The sequence below is a fragment of the Pteropus alecto genome, unplaced genomic scaffold, assembly GCF_000325575.1.
Source record: "Pteropus alecto unplaced genomic scaffold, ASM32557v1 scaffold196, whole genome shotgun sequence".
NCBI classification, from domain to species: domain Eukaryota; kingdom Metazoa; phylum Chordata; class Mammalia; order Chiroptera; family Pteropodidae; genus Pteropus; species Pteropus alecto.
In genome coordinates, this window is record NW_006439717.1 from 3,168,402 (window position 1) to 3,188,472 (window position 20,071).

General features: G+C 36.8%; 1 protein-coding gene across 11 annotated transcripts in view; it reads left to right on the forward strand.

The window, feature by feature from the left end:
• SLC38A1 (solute carrier family 38 member 1) overlaps positions 1-20,071 on the forward strand; it is a 56,464-nt gene that overhangs the window by 21,828 nt on the left and 14,565 nt on the right. For all 11 annotated transcript variants that reach the window (XM_015593164.2, XM_025050304.1, XM_015593163.2 and 8 more), the window contains 2 exons: positions 2,180-2,255; positions 2,570-2,685. In XM_015593164.2, the coding sequence (XP_015448650.1) occupies positions 2,180-2,255; positions 2,570-2,685 (192 nt within the window). The remainder of the gene's footprint in view (positions 1-2,179; positions 2,256-2,569; positions 2,686-20,071) is intronic.

A 20,071-nucleotide genomic window follows, 5' to 3' on the forward strand; every position in this document is an offset into this window, starting at 1 on the left:
GCAGGGGCTTATTTTTCTTCCCTTTCTGTTGCACAATGTTTGACTCTACTGAATGCCTCTTGTGTCATGATGCCTATATTCTTTTCTTCTCTGCCACCAGTCCTCTGCCACCAATTCTGGGGAGTGTGGCCAGGCCAGGAACTTAAATCTGCCACAGGCGGTTTGTTTCTGTTTTGTTCAGTTTGAAAATGTTGAGGCTTTTCCCTTATTTAAAAAATAATAGAAATTTTCTTTGGAAAACAAGTACCTCCACAAGAAAGGCAAATGGGGACCTTCTGGATAAAGATTTGATAGACTTGAGGTGGTTACTAAAATTAGCTTGATTAAATACCATCTTTTATTTAATGGCGATTTTATTTTGGAAATCACTTTCATTTTGGAAAGTCCAGCACCCACATTTCCTTAGGCTGCCTGTGTGAAAAGAAAGGTTGCTTTTCCTTGCCCCTCTCCAGCCAGATGTATAAACCTCAATTCTATGCAAAGATTTAAAGTGTTAAGGGCAAAAGAAAGGCCAAACGCTATACAACTGCCAGATTGGTCTCCAAAGATATTGCTTTCATTATGTCATTCTTTTGCTAAGAATCTGCAATACTATTTCTCAGGCCTCTGCCTTTAAGTTTCCTCTGGCTAATCCCACCCAATAGTGGTTTTTCCTTCTCTGGATTCCTTATCTCATCTCAATTTTGCACAGCCTGACATTCCTTTTCTGGTGTTAGCTGGGATTCTCCTCAGCTGGAGTGTTAGCTCCCGCATTTCAGGAGATCAGAGTTTTCTTCACCTTCTTTTTGATCTCTCTCAGTAACTGCCCAGGTCCGAGGCAGTGGCAGATGCTGAGGGAAATAAACTGCAGATTGTGCTGCTTATACCAGGTGATGATCTCAGAGGAAGTTCATAGTATGTATATTGTCTGTCTTTGGTTTATCCTGGCAAAATAATGCAAACTTGAAGAAGTAATGCCAAGGAGAAGCCAGATCCCTTTGCTTAAGGATGAAAGAGATAGACAAAACCAACACTGATGATGTGTATTTTTTATCAAAAATGTTTTATGGTGAAATATGGCATCATTCAAAAAATTATATGAAAATATAATGTACAATTTAAAGACGTGCTTTAAAATAGTTCAGCTCACATGGCTTTACATTTATTAGTGAAATATTTACTGTGATTGGTTCTTACTAAGACCAGATAATTAAATTTCCAGAAGAGCTAAAAAGTGTACCTATTTTACTAATATATGCAGCTATTTGCCTATGAGTGAACTTTTCTTTGAAAATAGCACTTTTTTTAAATGGTGAATTTTTTTTAAAATTTGACATTTAGGCCATAAAGTTCTGCTATTAATTGTAAATATGGTTCTTAAAGCGTTCTGAATTCCTACTTCTATATATGTGTATAGTTTACTCCACTCAGCCTCTATGAATCTTTCCCATTACAACTTAGGTCCCACTTACCCCATGGAGAGGAATGAGTAACATCTGTTGCTCTTACTCTGTGCCTGAAGCTGGACTGATGTTCTATACGTGCTCTCTCATTTGATTCTCCCAATCATACCATGAGATAACGTAATAGTGCTACTCCTGTTTCATAGATGAGGCAACTGAGGTGGCGTGCCCAGGCCCTCACAGCTAGTGAAGATTCAAACTCAAGTTCTAAAGCCCTTTCATAAAGCCCTAGCTCTGCCCCTAAACATAGACTAATGCCTTCTGCCTTCCCCCACCATAATTTCCTGGTCTGAACTTCTATCACCTAATGTCTACATCTCCTATTACATACCCTCATGTCTCCCTTATCACCTATTCTAATGACTTGCACATAGCAGGGGCTGAAGGAATATTTGATGGGGAAAGGGTTGTTTCCTTTTTTGCAGGGGAGAGGGAATTCCTATTTAATAACTCTGTACTCCAGGAATGTGAGCTGAGAAGGAATCCTGACTGGTATTCTTTTAAATGCCAACTTTATAGTATTCTTGACATTATCTAATTTTCAGTCGGAGAAAAATCTATATAAAAGTTAACTTACATTGCTTATAGTGTTTTAATTTATTAGTATTAAAATGATTTGAAATTAGATTGATAACTTTCATATATGATATGTTTTGGTAAGTAATAAATCACTTGGATATAACGTTAAGCTTCAAATTATTACCATGAAGTTAAATGTATTATATGTGTTTTTACAGCAAGTTTATTTCTGATCGTGAAAGTAGAAGAAGTCTCACAAACAGCCATTTGGAAAAAAAGAAATGTGATGAATATGTAAGTGTCATTATAAGTATGCTTATTTTTTTAATCACATAAATTGGGACAGATGTTTTTAATTCATGTAGCATGGTACCAAAGGCATAGCTACCTGTACTCACTAGGATATTCCTCAGATCCTAAATATTTTCGCAGGAAACCTATTAACAAAAAACAAAACAAAACAAAACAAAAAAACAAACAAAAAAAAATTGGACTGCTGAGGAAGGATTTCTAGAATTTAATTCTGTGTTTGTTTCTAATAGTGCTTTGGAGGGATGAACTTACTTGAGACTGTTTTGCTTAGTGTGAATGTTTGTCTCTTTGTTCAGATTCCAGGAACAACCTCCTTAGGCATGTCTGTTTTTAACCTAAGCAACGCCATTATGGGAAGTGGGATTTTGGGACTCGCCTTTGCCCTGGCCAACACCGGAATCCTACTTTTTCTGTGAGTGTTAACACTGCAGTACTTTCCATTTTAAAATAGTATTTTCTGTATGTTTCTGTTCATAAACAGAAGAAACTGAAAATATTTCTAGATAGTTTTTCTTTTTATGTTTTTATTAACTTGGCTAAGTTCCAGTACATACTTTTATGTATTTTGTTTGAATGATTTCCCAAGATGCACCTAAAGTTTATAAGAACGTGGAAGGAGAAAGTCTTTTCATTAATCAAAAATAGCAAAATAAGTATTTTTTAAAAAGGACTAAAGGATTTGAAAATAGAATTTTTAAATATATTTTTGAACTCTTTACCTGTCACTTTAAATCTTAATGGTCAAAATATTAAGAGGTTTTTAATCCAACCAGTCACCACTGTGGTATTTGGATTGATATGGAACATGTACTATATCCAAAAAAGTAATTACAAATTTGTTTGTGATAAATATTCAAGAAGCATAGACGTTTCCAATGTTTTAAAGATGAGAAATTAACATGAACTTTTCCTCTGAGATTCAGTAAAATGAAAACGGGCAGTTTTCTTTTGAAATAAGTTCATTTCAAACTGTCATGAATGGGACTTTCTGCCAGTGTACAGAGGGTATATTTTCAGTTGGAACAAGATGAAGACAGATCATAGAATTTATCTCAGGAAAATTCTCCCCCTCTTAGACCTCAGAGTAGTATCAGTGGTGCTTTGCCTGATAAGACAAGGAGGACATTTTCTTCTCCCAGGCACTTGCCTTCACCCCTTGCTGCGGCCACTTCCTTCCCTGGCCTTCCTTGCTCAGTAGTCCTCACTTCCACATCATCTTGGTGGCAGCATCATTTCCTTGGAAGCAGTGACCAAAATACTAACCCTAAAAATGGTGTGTACTCCTTTAGAAAGATTTAGAAAACTGTGGTGGACTTCCATTGCATCCCATCTCATTACTCAGAGATCAGAAATGCCCATCCATGCTATGCCATATTGGTCCCAGAGCACTAGGGATTAATATTGTCACTTTTGCGTATAAACCCATTAGAAGTGTCCTTCCTAGAATTAAAACAACTCTGTGTAGGACAGTGAATACAATACTTTTTTTCCTTATTGTCAACCTAACTCAGTAAACCCAACTATAGCTTTATGGTGCTGAGTAGATCTTTCTGTGTGGCCTTTCTGCTTATGTATATCTTGAGCCAAGTGCCAGGTTTTAGGATAAAATGACAGAGTTGGACAAAATATTTCTATTGTGATTTTTTTTGTACGTGTGAAATTCTGACCCTCTGAGGACAGATTGTGTAGTTGTATTTCTGAATTTCGGTGCACTGACCTGCAACACTTAACTGCTAGTCCCAATTCCTCCACTAAATGCCTGTGTAGTTGTAAGCAAGTCACTTAGCCACTCTGCACTTCAATCTACTCTTTAAAACAAGGAAACTGAACTAGAAAAAAAAAATCTCAGAACCTTGCCAGCCTCCAAAACCCTATGGTTCTGTGACTATTTTTAGTCATTCCAATAAATATATTTCCAGCTGGAATATATTTCCAGCTGGAAATATATTCAGTTCAGAAATGTGTTTTACCTTCCTTTCTTTCTTCCTTCCTTCCTTCCTTCCTTCCTTCCTTCCTTCCTTCCTTCCTTCCTTCCTTCCTTCCTTCCTTCCTTCCTTCCTTCTTTCTTTCTCTCTCTTTCTCTCTTTCTCTCTTTCTCTCTTTCTTCCTTCCTCCCTTCCTTCCTTCCTTCCTTCCTTCCTTCCTTCCTTCCTTTCTCTCTCTCTCTCTCTCTTTCTTTCCCTCCCTCCCTACGTTATGTTAACATAGGGTAAAGAGTCAATTCTTTGATAATGATAACTTTTGTAGCTCTTACTTTGTGCTAGTAAGTACTACTCTTAAGTGTTTGTGATGGGTTCTTACAAGTCCATGACATAGGTACCATTGTTAGTTCCTTGTTTCACAGATAAGGAAACTGAGGCAGAGAGAGTAGGCTTTTATTTTGAAATCTCTCTTTGTCAGCATTCTGGAAATTCCTTTCACTTCTCTTCTCTACTAGATCCCTTGTTTCCTCTATTCCATTAATTTCTCTTTCTGTATTTACTTCCTTGTTTTTGTTGTTGAGAAAGAATGAATAGAAATAAAAGTTTTGAGGCTTTCATGTCTGAAAAATGTTTTCATTCTACCTTTACTTTTGATTGGTAGTTTGGCTGGATATAAAAACTCCATACTGGCAATAATTTTCCTTCAGAATTTTGAAGGTATTGCTCCATTGCTTTCTAGTTTTTTTCTCTCATGAAGTCCTATATGCTTCTGACTTCTGATCTTTCATACAAAGCCATGAGCTTTGTTTTTTATTTTGCTTTTTCTGGAAACTTGTCAAATCTCTTTGTTCTCAATGGTCTGCATTTTCACAGTGATGTGTCTTGATGTATGCCTGTTTCATCCATCATGTCAGGCAATTGGTACATTCTTTTCTTTTAAAAATTCATGGTCTTCAGTTTGGGGACGTTTCCTTACGTTATTGTTTTGAAGAATTCCTTTCTCCTTATTCTCTTTTCTCTCTTTCTGGAACTGTTACCAAGATTTTGGGCCTTCTAGACTAGTCCACTAATTTTTTGTTCTTTTCTTTATTTTCATTTAAAATTTTTTTACTGTACTTTCTGGGATATGTCCTCAATTTTTTTCTCAGCTCTTTGCTGAATGTTTCAATTCCATTATTATTTTTTATTTATAGGAGATTTTAAAAAGTCTTTGAATTTTTTTTTATAATATATATTTTTTCTGTTTTATAATTTCATTGTCTTCTGTGAGGATTCTAATGATAATTTTTCTCTGTTATGGAAAGATAATAGTATAAAAGATTCTATGTTCCTTTTCTCCCATGGGCATGCTTCAGCCTTCTCACCCAGACTATCTTAAAGCAAATCCCAGCTATCATGTAATTTCATACATAAATATTTTAGTATATTTCTTTAAAATATAAGGACTGTTAAAACATAACTATAATATGTCATACCTAAAAAATTAACGGTTCCTTAATATCAAATATCTAACCAATATTTAAAATGTTCTGATTATCTCATATTTTAGAAAACAGTTGGATAGTTCAAATCAGTACTCAAATAAGGTCTATATAGTACAATTGTTTGATATGTGTTTTAAGCCTCTTTTAATCTATAGATTCCCCCCATTTCTCTCCCTTTTTTTCCAACAATCTGAATTCTGCTGATTGTTTCCCTGTGGTCAAATAGACTTTTTTGGTTTGTTTTGGACTCTAATTTTAGAATCTTTCCTTCAATATCAGGTAGCCTTTCTTTGTCTGCTATATTCCAGAAAAGTTAATTTGAGCCTGATACACATGAGTAGGGCTTGGTAATAGCTTCACTTGAAGTGCTGTTAATAATAGACTTTTACTTGGGGATCCACCAATGTCAGTTTCTCTTTGGCTGATCAGATTACCCAGAGATCTTCCAATCACCTGCCTGGAGGGTCTGGGCATTGCTGCCATCTTTCTGTAAACTAAGGGGGCGGGAAAAGTTTGGGTGAATATCTCAGAGTGCCATGTGTTCCCCTAATCCCAGTTTTCATTACAGTACCCTCTCTCCTGCAAGTTGTGCTGAGTGCCTCACCCAGAGGACTTATATTTTCTGCTTTCCAGAGAATGTATCTTCAGTTATGTACCTTTTGCCAGGATGAGAGAGGACCAATCACTCAGCTTTACTGAGTAGGTGCCTGGTCTGGAGAATCTAGCTATTTCTTGAAGGAAGTTCCACAGATCCTCTTTATTTTAGTTCATCCCTTCCATTGTTCCTTACTTCCAGTAATGCCACCAGGGCCTTTTGGGAATTCTGTGGCATAAATTGGATGGTGTTGGCTTTCTCTACTGCCAGTTTAAGATTCAGTTCTGATACTCTCCAGCTTCTGAAATTTCGTTATTGTCATCTCCTCTCATGTTCTTACTGTCCTAGCAGTTTTATGCCTTTAAAAAAAAATATCCCTCTACTGGGATACCAGGAGGGAGCGGGAGGAAATTCTTATATTCAATCTACGTTTCCTAGAATTAATTATACTGGTTCAGGGATAATTGATCTCTTATCTCATGACTTCCATATCTGATTCAAAGTGAAGATTTGGATAAATTTGACTTTTATAGTTGTAGGAAGATTTCCCTTAGATAAAACTTATAGATCATTTTGGTATTTGCAAGATACATGAATAGGAAGCACAACCCATCAGCTCTTCAGGTTAAAGCTCATGAAAGTAGTTGTATAAAGACCCAAACTTCTAAGTTTCTTATAAAATGGAGAACTTCCCTATCTCAGAAAAAGGACTCACTCCGTGTGTTATAAAACCAGCTGCTCCTACAGCTGCTCAAAGCCAAGAAGCAATTGGCAGTATCAAGATATTTCATTTGGTTACAGGGCCCTGTTCCAGACTCATATTGGCCAACATGGAAAAAGAGTCCAAGCCTGTCCAGGCTTCTTTAGAAAAGCAGCTGGGAAGGCTCCTCTGTGTCTCACTGAGGCTGGTTCGGGCTCTTCACTGGGGTCATCTGGAAACTTTCTGGGGCAATTTCTTTTTCTTGGATGAGTTTGGGGCTTATTTTTTTGACCTAACCATAATGACTGTCCTCCCTGTTTAACACACATCTGATTCAATTAGATTCAATGAATCTGCTCTATTGTAAGAGTGCTGTTTGGTTCTGTGTTTCCCTGAATTCTGAAGCCTTATAATTCCATCAGAGGAACAGGAAGTATGGTAATGGGGAATCTCAGTTTACAGTTGTCCTGAAACTATGTATTCTCTGTTGGAACTGAAATGGGGCTGTATCCTGAAGCAGCAATTCAGGAATGTGCTGAGGCACAATACCTCAGGGTAAAATGTACCTATTGAATTGAGTTTTCCTAAGAGTGAGGATCCAAGGAAAAAGCAATGGATGCTAAAGAAATCTTCTTCCACTGTAACTTTCCCTTCTATCACTAATCTTTTTACAGTTTCCCTATAACTCCATCATAGTAAAAGTAGGGATTGGCATGGAAGCAAATATTGGCATGGAAGAATGATTGGTTTTTCTTTTGTTTGTTTTTTTATTTTATTTTACATTACTATCTCCCTCACCCTAGCCCAAAACAGTAAAGTTAATTTTCTAAAGATTTCTATAAAAGGCATACATTTAATAGAAAATGAATCTCTTTAGAATATATCATCTTCTCATAGTGTCAGGTAAATGAGAAGTTTATTACACCATACGGAATCTGATAAAGCAATAAATGCTTTATATTTTTCCATAATTTCTTAGCATGTATTATTATTATTATTTTAAAAATTTAGCCTTTAAGTTTAGAACTATGAAAAAGGAAAATGTAATTCATTACACTTCTGGGAACTCAAAGAGATATCATAGTTTACTGTAAACACTGAGTTTGTGAATAATCTGTTTGAATTGACAGCTGTGAAACAACATTACCATCTGTATAAATAATAGCTTAGATTTTATTTTGGTTGATTATAATCTCAGACATTTTGGGGTCTTGTTTTCCATTTTCCTATGTCATTTGGATAGTGCGTGAGAATAAAAAAGATAAGTATCTAAAAGCACACTTTGAAAAATGGCATACAAGAAGACTTTTATTAATTAGTATCAACCCCATAGGCCTGTTCCATATGAGAAGTTAATGAGAGAGAGACAGACAGACAGAAAGACAGACGGACAGACAGACTATCAGTGCCTGGAACATAGTAACACTGCATAGTAAAAGTTTGTTAAAATGTTAATTTGGTAGTCACTACATAATGATTAACATTTACTGAACAGTAACTATATATGCCATATTGTCTCATTTAATTCTCACCAACAACACTATGGAATATTAACGCCATTTTATAGATGAAGTAACCGAGGCTTGATAACTACTTAGAAAGCAGGGGAGCCAGGGTTTCATCCAGGCTTTCTTGACTCTAGAACCCATGAGATCTAAAACACTACTTCCTTTTAGTGATGACTTCTTTAGAAACCAAACTTGCATTATTAATGTACATTATGATAATTTTTTTCTTGTCGATGGATACTTGCAAGTTAATACTTTAGCTTTTAAATCACCTTTAAAATCAGTCAGTATTCCTGAATTATTTGTCTACTGTTCCACCAAGAACCATCGCCTTCATTGTAATGAAAAGTTTTGCAGTATCAAGTGTAACAAATTATAGTTCGGGGATGGTCATGTTCCTGATTGGGTCAAGTAAAATATATGCCTAAAGTATATTGCAAAACCAATAAACCTTCTGAACTGCTTCCTATTTGTCATAATAGCTATGCCTAACTTTGCTCATGTGCTATTTAAGATTTCTCACTGCCTTCAGAAGCCCCTGGATTTAATTCTTGGTAAGGATTTAACTAAACTTTTTGTTTTTAAGAATTAAAAACCAAGTAAAAGCAAAGTTAAATAATGCCAAGTCTATTATTAGGGAATTGGTTCAATAACCATAATAGTTCCATAAACTAAAATGTTAGACTACTATTTAAAAGAGTAAAATAGACTTATATATACTGGTGTGGAAAATTTTTTCAGGAATATTATTATGTAAAAACAAACAATATTGGGTGGAAGTGAGCAACAAGGGAGATTGTGTGTATGTGCATATATTGCACAGACTATTTGGGGAGAGTACAAAAGAAAACTGTTGACAGTGGTTACTTCTGGAGAGTGACAGGGTTTGAGGATGGAGTGGGAGTGGAAAGTTTATACTCTTTAAATTATCTTTTTTACTATGTGCTTTTTAGGTAAAGACTGTTGAAAATAGTTGTTTTTTAAAAGAACTTAAAATCAGTGGAATAAGATTTTTTCTTTTTCCTCTTACCTCCAGAAACCTTGAGAAAAAAAATATTTTGGGGGTAGCTATTTAGACCATGAGAACCAGAATGAGAAATTGGTGCTGTGCTACCTGTTCTAAACTATATTTTCAACCTTATCTGCCTTCTGATTGCCTCTGCCTCAACCACATTTAACCTCCCTCTTTTCTGTAGAGGCTGCCTGCACTGTGCCTGTCACCTCTGTCTTTCTAGCCCTCATGCCAATCCGTGGAGATGTGCATTCTCATTGTACATCCTGACAGTCCTATAAAGCCCAGGTCAGATGCCATATTCAACAATGTTTCTCTGAGGATCAACCTTCCATCTTTTTTCAGTGTAATCTTTCTCTTTCTAATAGCAAGCATTACTTCCATTATTTAGGCATTTATTTTATCTTCCTTATTGAACTCTGAGCCCTACAAAGGGAGGAGTAACATCCCATTCTTCCTTGTTCAATTCATCCATCTCCCCCAAACAACATCTAAAACAGTGCTCGCATACAGTCGATTCTCAAGAATGTTTCATTGAAATAAATGAATGAATGGATAAGTAAGATTTTGCAAAACCAAAAACAAGGCTTTGGGGCAAAACAATAGCTCTCATAGTTGTTGCAAACTTATCAGAGGGAAAGGAAATTAACTGAAAGTTTAGTTCACCATCACATTTTAAGTGAGCTGTGGAGATGTAATGATAATAACCACAACATTATTGAGGTTATTTTTCTGGGAATGCCTCCTTCATTTGAAAATTCAAAATAGTTCAGAGACTGTTAAGATATACTATTGCATTGTATATCTTAACTTAGAAGTTTGGGTAGTTGTCAATTTATAGCAACTACTTTCACTTTGTGGTGAATTGTGAATTCTCTCTCTCTCTTAATATTTGCCTTTATGGACCATTTATCATTATCCTACCACCAAAAAGATGCAGCACTGTGTCGTCTATAATTACAGTGTTTATAAACAAACTGGTAAATAGCCACATCAGTAAGGGTAAATCTAAAAAATAAAGTTCTCTGTAAGCTAAGTTCAGACTATCAGGTTCCTTCTCCCTTTAAATTTAGTGTTTTACAATTGAGCTTACATAAGGAATAGGCAGAAATAGAATTAGAACCCATCAATACATGCCGTCAGTACTGTTATATATTATAAGTATGTTTGATCGTTACTGTTGTGTTGCCAAAATGAGCTTCTCGTTATCGGGAGGGTTGTGTTCTTAAGTAATTGTGTCAGCATAGTTCTCTTTAGTCTCTAAATCTTTTTTTTTTTTTTTTAGCAAATTCTGCTAAAGAAGAGTGAGATTGCAGTGTATCTTTGAAAATACTGTATTTCGTGACCTCCATTTTGGAGCACTGAGTTTTTCTTAGCCTGCAAGAGGCAACTTATTCTTGAACTTTCATTGCTTTATTACCTTATATGTTTATTCCAAAAAGTTTGAATCACAGCCACCAAGATGATCATTTTGCTCTTAGAGGTAACAAAAATGGTCTGTGCAATAGTTCTCATGTTATTCCTTGTAAATGTTGTCTTCTCTGTGCACTGCTAAGCAGGCAGTTCTCTGCCTCCTAAGGAAAGACCAAATTGGATCTCGTGATATAAAACTGGCGGAAGAGGAAGTCAGTAAGGAAACCCTGCTCTCCCGGATGATCCTAGGAGGTCCATGGATATAGTTACATTCATCTTCCATTTTGTCAATCAGTTACTTGTTTTTAAAATTCTTTGAGTAATAATCACCGTTCCTTAGAAATGATCTGAAGAGAAAATTGTCCTTCAGCTGGCAGCAAAATTCATGGGCATGAGAGTCTCTTGTTTAGGAATAATAATTCTAGAAGGGGAGAAATGGCACATTCAGGCTTGCCAACATTTGAAATACATGTAAAAAGGACAGTGTTATTGCCACTGAATTCTATTGAAATTCATTGGATTAAGAAGCTTTTCAGAAACAGGGAAATAGGAAAGTGGTGAGTGTTGTGCTAAAAACGAGTGCCTATTTTGTAAACAGAAAGAGTTGGCAGGAGTAGGAGTTGAGTCCCACCCATTGTTTTTTTAAAAAGTTGAGCAGTTATGCTTAGTTGGTGAGTCATCTAAGATGTCTGATAAGGGGTTCCAAGAAGCCAATTCTCTGAGAAGGAGGGAGGACGTGTGTGCGTGTGTGTGTGTGTGTTTACGCGTGCACGTATGCACATGCGCAGGAGAGTGTAAACTGAGCTCAGTCTTTTGGATGATGAGTTGCATCCCATGTGGCAATTGCTACCCCTAGACAATAGTGTGACCTCCATTTTGGAGCACTGAGTTTTTCTTAGCCTGTAAGAAGCAATTTGACTATACTAAAGTTTTAACAGTATTATTCACCTCCATGATGCAGAAAATGCCTTTTCTGGGTTATGGTAGGCAAGGTATGTATCAGCACAGTAGATCAGTATAGTCCAGAAGTTTGTATTTTCAAGGTTAGCTTGAACTTTTGTTACACACGGAGTGGTAGTTGGATTAGTAGATTGGAAAACTGCCCTCATGTGGGCTAGTTAGTTTTGTTTTGTTCTAGGGCCACAGGCTTCACCTTACATCAGGCACATGGTATCACTGATCTAAATCTATATCAGCGAACTACAGCTTACAGACCAAAGCCACCTGCAGCCTCTTTTTGTATGGCTTGCTAGCTGAGAATGGCTTTTGCTTTTATAAAGAGTTTTTTTGTTGTTGTTTTTTTTTAAGGAAGATAGTTATAAAGTATACATTTTTTATGGGATATTTATAACAACCCTATTTATCATCCTCATTTTATAGATAAAGATTCAGACATTAAGTAATTTGTCCAGGAGGACACTAACTGGTGATGGGAAGAGGGAAGGGAGGGCAACAAGCCCATGGTTTAGTCCTCTTAACTCTCCCATCTCTCCTTAAATGTGCATTGTTACCATGGAAACAGAGTAAGAAAGTATGGATGAAGTCCAAATCCATCATTCCTAGTAAAATGGAAGTCCAAAATACCAAGTACAGAAATTCCTTTATTTAATGGTTATATGGAATTTTTATTTTTACTGAGGAGTTACATGTTTAAAAGGTAAGGATCTAGGTTTGAAGAGAAGGGAAACCAGTTATCCTTGTGGAATGTAAGAAGAGGAAGGAGGACATGTTGAGTTATAAATGGAATGCCCGCAAAACCCACAGCCTCTACCAATAGGCAAAAACAGGAAGTGGTGGTGGCATATGGCTTTCTTTCTTACTGGTACAACTTCCTCATTTCAACTCAGACCTCCTCCTAACTTTTTTAACCTCACAAAGTATCAACTAAAGTGACAAATTCTATTTCTATCTGCATACTTCTTTTAAATACTTCTTTCTTTTTAGGATTTTATTAGATACTATTTGATTTGGTCACCAGTGGTGCATATTTCTTTCTCTAAACAAAACAAAAACTAACCAACAGTGAGGCTAGTTTAGGAGCAGCTTTGCACCAAAGAATTTAGATTTCTCTACAAGGAGAAAAATAGAAGAAATTGTTCAAATAATTAACCTCCACCTGTTCTCTGACCAACCTTTTAAAACCATCCCTTTTGTTCCCTAGTTCAATTTATAAATATTGCAAATGATTACATGCTACCAGATCCTAGTATACTGGTCCTCTGACCCTCAGAATGTTGAAATTTAATCAGGATTTAATGACTAAGAAGTCCACTTTGGGACTGATTATATGTTTCTGCTTCTTTTCATAAGTGTTTTGTGAGCTCTTTAAAGGAAATAGGAACTATATTAATGAGCCTGGGACTTAAACAAATGCAGCTTCCCTATCCCCCCAAAAAGGTTGGAATAATAATACCATCATTTGGAAGGTGGTTTATATTTTTCATATTAATACTTTTATCGTAAAATTAAAATAACCATTAAAGACCATTTGAAAATGCACAAAATAAATATTACATAAGGAAATTTTCTAAAGTCTCACTTTTAAAACACAAGCTATGTTAATATTTCATTCCAAGTTTTTTGTCTCCTCTTAGGTCTTACTTTTTACAGTCATTCCTCTCTGCACATTTGCCTTTGGCAGACAGTGTAGCATGATGGGTAAGGACTTTGGAGTGTGACTACCAGGGCTTGAGGGCTCTATGCTAGTGACCTTAGACAGAATATTTAACCTCTCTGAACTTCAATTGCCTATCTGTAAAATAGGTAGTAATAGTACTATTTGTAAGTGAAATATTTTAAAAAGTGTTTAGCATGGGCCTAACGTAGTGAATACCTCTAAATTTATTTTTAGTAATGATCAATAAAATGTTTTATTGATTATTTTGAATTCCCATTAAAGTAAATTAAAGCTCTAGGAAATGCATTTGTATGTAAAAGATAATCTTGAATTTTTCAAAATATTTAAAAATTTCACATGTATTAGGGACTCAGGACATCTTATTCCTCTCACCTCACTTTCAGGCATGTCTCATTCCACTTGAGTTCTCATTAAATAAACATTTCTTTCTCTGTGTCTCCTATCCTCTCCACTTAAAGCCTCCCACTGACATGCCATCTCTGGGCCAGGAACCAACCATACTACACCACAGCACCTCTGTAATTACCCTCCAGATATCCTACTTCTGATCACAACCTCTTCTACTTCCAGGCTCCTGCCTTGGATACTCCCACTATACCTGCCCTTGAATGTCATTGAGAACGTATGGTCTGTGCTTCCTTCCCTGTCCAGCTTAGATGTATGTCATGGTCCCTCACTTAAACCCCTCCCTTCCCCACACCCTAAATATTCTTTCTCCTCTGGTTCTTTGTCACACTAGCCTGGAAACCCCTGAATCTGTCCTCTGTAACCGCACAGACGGATGACACTTTAAATTCTTGGTGTTCATACTCATTTGAGTTCTCCATGATGCCCAGACCTTCCTTTATCCCCAGCTAGTGCTCTACTCTTCTCAGCATTGTTTTCAAAGCTTTATTCAATTCATACAGATATTTCCCTTAGGAAGAATTGGGAATGGAATGGAAGAGCAGGGAGAGTTAGCGAAGATAAAAGATGAATGAAAAAGTACAGGAGGGTGGAGACAGTTTGGAAATATAGAAAAAAGGTAAGAGGTAGAAGAGAGTGAGGGGGAAGCCAGCAGCAGCGGGAGGGACTGGTGAGAGATGGTTGGCAAGTAAACAATATGTTTCCTACAATTTGTCCAATTCCTTTGCACTGGAGTTTTAAATTTCCTAGTAAATATTTGGCCTCAATCAGCATATATGTCTGAGTTTTAGAGTGAGAGGTGGAGGATTGGTGTGAGATGCTGATAGATAAAAGCAGGACTAAAGCAATAAAGACCACTTTTCCTCCAGTGCAGGAGTTTTTATATGAACTCTTCTGCTCATTTAATGAGGATGGTAAAAGTTTATACTTTTAACTGGGTTTAGAAGACAAATTATTATATAGTATGGTGAGCCTCATATCCCTTTTGGAAGAATGGAGACATGACTGTGGGAGGAGGGGTGTGGAGTTGAAAATAATTTAAAAACATATACCCTGGTGAAGTAAGTAATGCCCTATTACCCTGAGGAATTTGACCTGAAGAAGTAGATGAGACCTTACTTTCACACTGAGAGCTGGTCAGTGTCTCACAGGAAAGATAATAATTCAATAATTCCCTTCATTGCAGTCTCACTTGGGCAGCTATGGGGTCCATGTTACAGGTAATCGCACTGTAATGCTGTCATGGCACCCCACCTGCAGTGTATAGGCAATTTGTTTGTCAGCGGTTGAGACAAACAAAAACACTGAGATGTATATAACACAGGGCCAGAGCTCACAGGTTTAAATCCTTACCGCTCCGCATGTGGGCCATGGACCAGCAGCATCAGCATTACCTGGGGCTTGTTAGAAATGCAGAATCTCAGGTCCCACCTCAGACCTGAATTAGAATATTCATTTTAGCAAGATGCCAATGTAATTCATATATATACATTAAAGTCTGAGAAGAGCTGCTTTAAACTTTGGCAAGAATGGGGACAGGGAGAGTCATGCTGGGGAGGGTTGCTAAGGATACTTTATTTTCTGAGCGGAATGGGTCCCGGAAGAGTTGAAAGCACTCACCTGCATGGCAGCCCTGAACGCCCCCATCTGAACTATTTCTGGGTCCATGGCAGTGACTGCTGCTTCATATCCACCTCTGCCAGGGACCCCGATGCTGCGTTGGGAGTATGTCACATGATTTCTTGTTATATAACTAGGCTTTTAAAATACAGTAGCCTCATCTCCCTTAAAGTGTTGTAGAGTTGGTTTATTTTTTGGGAGGGGTATAATTTATATACAATAAAATTCCCAATTTAAAGGATAGGGTTTGATAAGTATACCCAGATTATAGTTGTAAAATCACCACCACAGTCATTGTATAGAATGTTTCAGTTGCTTTAAATGTTTTCGTTCCATTTATTGTCATAGCATTCCATTTTATTAGCGTTTGGTACTTTAAAAAAATGAAATTTATTATACCATTGTCCAAATAATCTTAGGGTAAATTATGGAAGAACAAAAAATTGCAGTCCTAGCAATATGATTCACAACAATGATGAAGAAATTTTTTTACAACAGATGTTTAGATGTTCATTGTTTAAGATATGAGTCAAAATTTTCTTGCAGCAAATAGAGTGAATGTGTCTAGGACTACTGTCAGGAATATTTAAGAAGTCATAGAGAGCAGGAGTATGGCCAGAGAACTGGAAATGGGCAGATTTTAGAAGTGGTAAAAAGCTGATCCCAAGCAACATTCTAAAGCAAATTATTAAATAGCATTTTATGTGTAATTACTGCAGAAAATATTGCTCTATAGAGGCCAATAGGGTTTTCCTAAATAGTCGTGCTAAACAAACTTCATCCTTCGAGAGAAGAGTGAACAAGCAGGTCATAGAACTGCCTTAGACAGAGTGTATCTTGATTTTAGCAAGATATGTGGTATAGTCTCACATGACTTACGAATGGGCTTCTAATATTTGTAAGTTCACTTATTCTTTGCTAGGAGTCTGCTCTGTGCTGTGTTTAGTCTTGTATATAAATAGGTAAATAGGACAGACCATGATTGTGAATTAAATTATTATGGCCTGTCCTACTGTCCAGTAATGAAGAAACATAATAAAGCAATAGAATAACAAAAAGATTACTCTGGCTGCTGTGGGTGGAAGATGGATCAGAGATTATCACACTTGTCCAGGAATTAAAGATAATAGAGGCTTGGATTAGAATAGTGGCAGTAGAAATGGGGGGGAAGGGAAGCGTATAGATTTGGGTTATATTTTGGGAGCAGAAATGATAGGACACTTGCAAGTGAATTAGATATGAGGGAAGAGAAAGTAGATGAGAAATCAAGGATGGCTTCCAGATTTCTGACTTGAGTAGTTGGCTAGATGAGGAAACATCTTCCAGATGGTCTTGTTCTATTCAAAGTTAGTACCAGTGACTTGGATGAAGGCAGATTCAAGATATGAAGCTTGATGAGGTAGTAGATACATAGGTAGAAAGGATCAACAATTTAAAATATATCACAAGACTTGAAAGATAAGATGGAATAGAAATAAGTGTGGAGTCCTGCACTTCAAAAAGTACATAGGCTAGAACAAAGAAGATTAGCCTGATAGCGGTTCACATTAGAAGCTCAATAAGAATGAAAACTATGACATAGCTGTCATAAAAACGAATACTAAAATAAGTTACCTTTAAAAAGCATGACATCCAACCCAAATTAATAATTTTACTGTGCCTTGCACTGTTTGAACCAAAACTGATGTGACAGGATTATGCTTTTCTTGGCACACAGCCATTGAAAAGGATGGGTGAGAGAACCTGGGCCATGACTGAGATGTAAACAGCTTGAACACTCCATCACAGAATGAACATCTGAAAGAATTAAAGATGTTTAAGTCAATGATCACCATCAAATGGACCGTTAGGTGGAAGAAGGTTTAGATTTCAAGTAGATTCAAACAGGTCCAGAGAGTAAAATGAAGACCCAAGAACAGAAATAGCCTCAATAGTTTCAGCTCAGCCTCACTTCCAATGCACAGTACTTTGCAGAAAAAGGATGGGCTGTATATGTGTCCCATGTCAGAGGACACTTTGTAGACCTCAATGCTTATGTGTGGGCATGGAGCATAGAGGTCTCCTGTCCTGGGTGAAAAGCTGGACAGTTTCCGAAGGGCTCTCCCTAATCTGGAAGTCCAGAATTCTGTTTCCTAACAAGCCTCTTTCTTCTCAGGGAACACAACATCTTCTAGGATGTCATTGTACCACATCTTCCAAAGTGTTGCTGACACAAGGTTGTCTAAAGTTCCTTGGCTACATTCTTCACAAGACTAACTCATACTACTGCTTCCCAGGGCCCAAGTTCAGTTACATGTTTAGATCCCTTTCTCTTCAAGGCTGAACATAACTCTGAAATAGCAACACCACGACACCATGGCCTGTCCTATTTACCTACTTACATACAATACTAAACACAGCACAGAGCAGACTCTTAGCTAAGAATAAGTGAACTTACACATATTAGAATCCCATTCGTAAGTCATGGGAGACTATGCCAACTCAACTGCCTATTGCTGAGGTTTAGTTCTCATTGAAACATGCCCTTATACCACAAGTTTTGCTATGCCCCAGCCATAGCAAAACTTGCGGTCAATGGTTAGCACTGTGAATGCATACACGCTATCCAAATGAAATGAAAAAATGAATCACTCATGTTCCTCTTAGCACAGGAATACCAGCTTATGTTTCTCTTCCAGGAAACAACAATTATATGCACAAATATTTAATTGAACAAATAGGAGCACAGTCATGCTCAAAATAGAAATATTCAAATAAGTCATTATTTTCTCTCGAATCATTCCTCCTGCTCTTTTTTTTATTATTGAATTTCTTTGGAAGCAAAAATCTCCTACCTCAAGAGGGAATAAATTACAACTCAGAGGATACTAGGAAAATATTTAAATTAAAAAAAAAAATAAAGTTGATTACTTTAAAATTCTTAGAAGATCATTATTTTTATGGTGACATTGGTTAACGAAATCTAGTAAGTTTCAGGTATACAATTTAACTGGAAGATCATATTGACATGCTATTTTTAAATTTATTAGGGTGACATGGGTTAATAACATATAAGTTTCAAGTGTACAATTCTATAATATATCATCTGTATATTTCATTGTGTGCTCACCACCATACATTAGACCTCCTTTACCCTCTTCACTCTCCTCCCATCCCCCTCTCCACACTTCTTGTCCATGTGTCTGAGTTTATTTTCTTTTAGATGTCACGTTTTCTGTGCCTCTGACATCTCTGACTGGATCCTTTTAAACTATCCTAGGATCTGTTATAGCCAATTAGACAACTTATTGCTTCTTTCTAAGCATCTAAACAAAGAGGTATACTTTTCTAAATTTCAGTGCCATTAATGCTGGAATCTGTTATAGCCTAAAGTAGTCTTAGGATTTTACATACAGAATTTGCTCATTTTGTAGAAAATGATTTGTTTTTATCAGTTTTCAGTCTTTGGAGGGAAGATCTATATTTTGAGAGAGATAGAGAGGAGAGTCTTCAAGGGTTGGGTGGTTAAAAGACAAAGGCTGTCAGACTCTCACTACAGGTCCTTTTGCCTGGGGTGCTGTGTTATGTCTCTTAAATATGAGAACAAGAGAGTTTTCATCACTGTGAGAGGACCCCATTCTGCTGCTGTTAGCGTAGGGAGGAGGAGAAGTGAACTCCCTACTAAAATCTCCCCATCAACACTTCTCCCACATGAAAAAGAGGTGGTAGGAGTTTATAAAGAGATCCTTTACCTCTTGTCAAGGGCCACAGGCCAGCTGAGCATCATCTACAAAGAGATTCGGCCTAAGAGAATGTGCTAAGGGGCAACCATGTGCAAGAACCACGTGGTCCCAGGAGCTACTAGCTGAGGGAACAGAAGTTTCCTTAGAATGTTTCTTTTGCTAACAAGTACCCAGTTCTCCCAGACTTAGGGCCTTTGGTTAATTATTACGCAGATGTTAGTAATTATCCCTTCTGCTAGGCTCTTAGCTCCTACAAAGTCATACTCTTTATTCATTAGCCTGGGGCTGGGTGGTAATATCCCCTCTTTTCCCCAGGTCAGTCCCAGGAGAATTGACTCAACAGGGTACATGGTCACTCTAGAACAGCACATGACTAATGCTGTTGGGAAGCTCATGGTATTTTGTGTCACACAGAAATTTTCACATACACATGTAGAAGCTGCCACTTAGTGTTCAGTGCCCCTAAAAACATGAGTGAACTTGGAGTAAAACTCAAAGCTTACTTCTTCAACATAAATATTGTTTATCTTATAAGATGAAAGAAACATCATACCACAATTGTATCCTGTATCTTATTCTCTGGTAGAGCAAATCAAATTATGTTCCATTACATATCCTAAAACTACTGGGTTGGTTAATAAATGCTTGCTCTCAGTTTCTTATATCCCTCAACCAAAATAGATAGTAAGGGACTTTTCTTCTTAATCACCCTCCTACTTAGGGATCTCAGCTAAGTCAATATACATACATACGTACGCACATACATACATACATACATA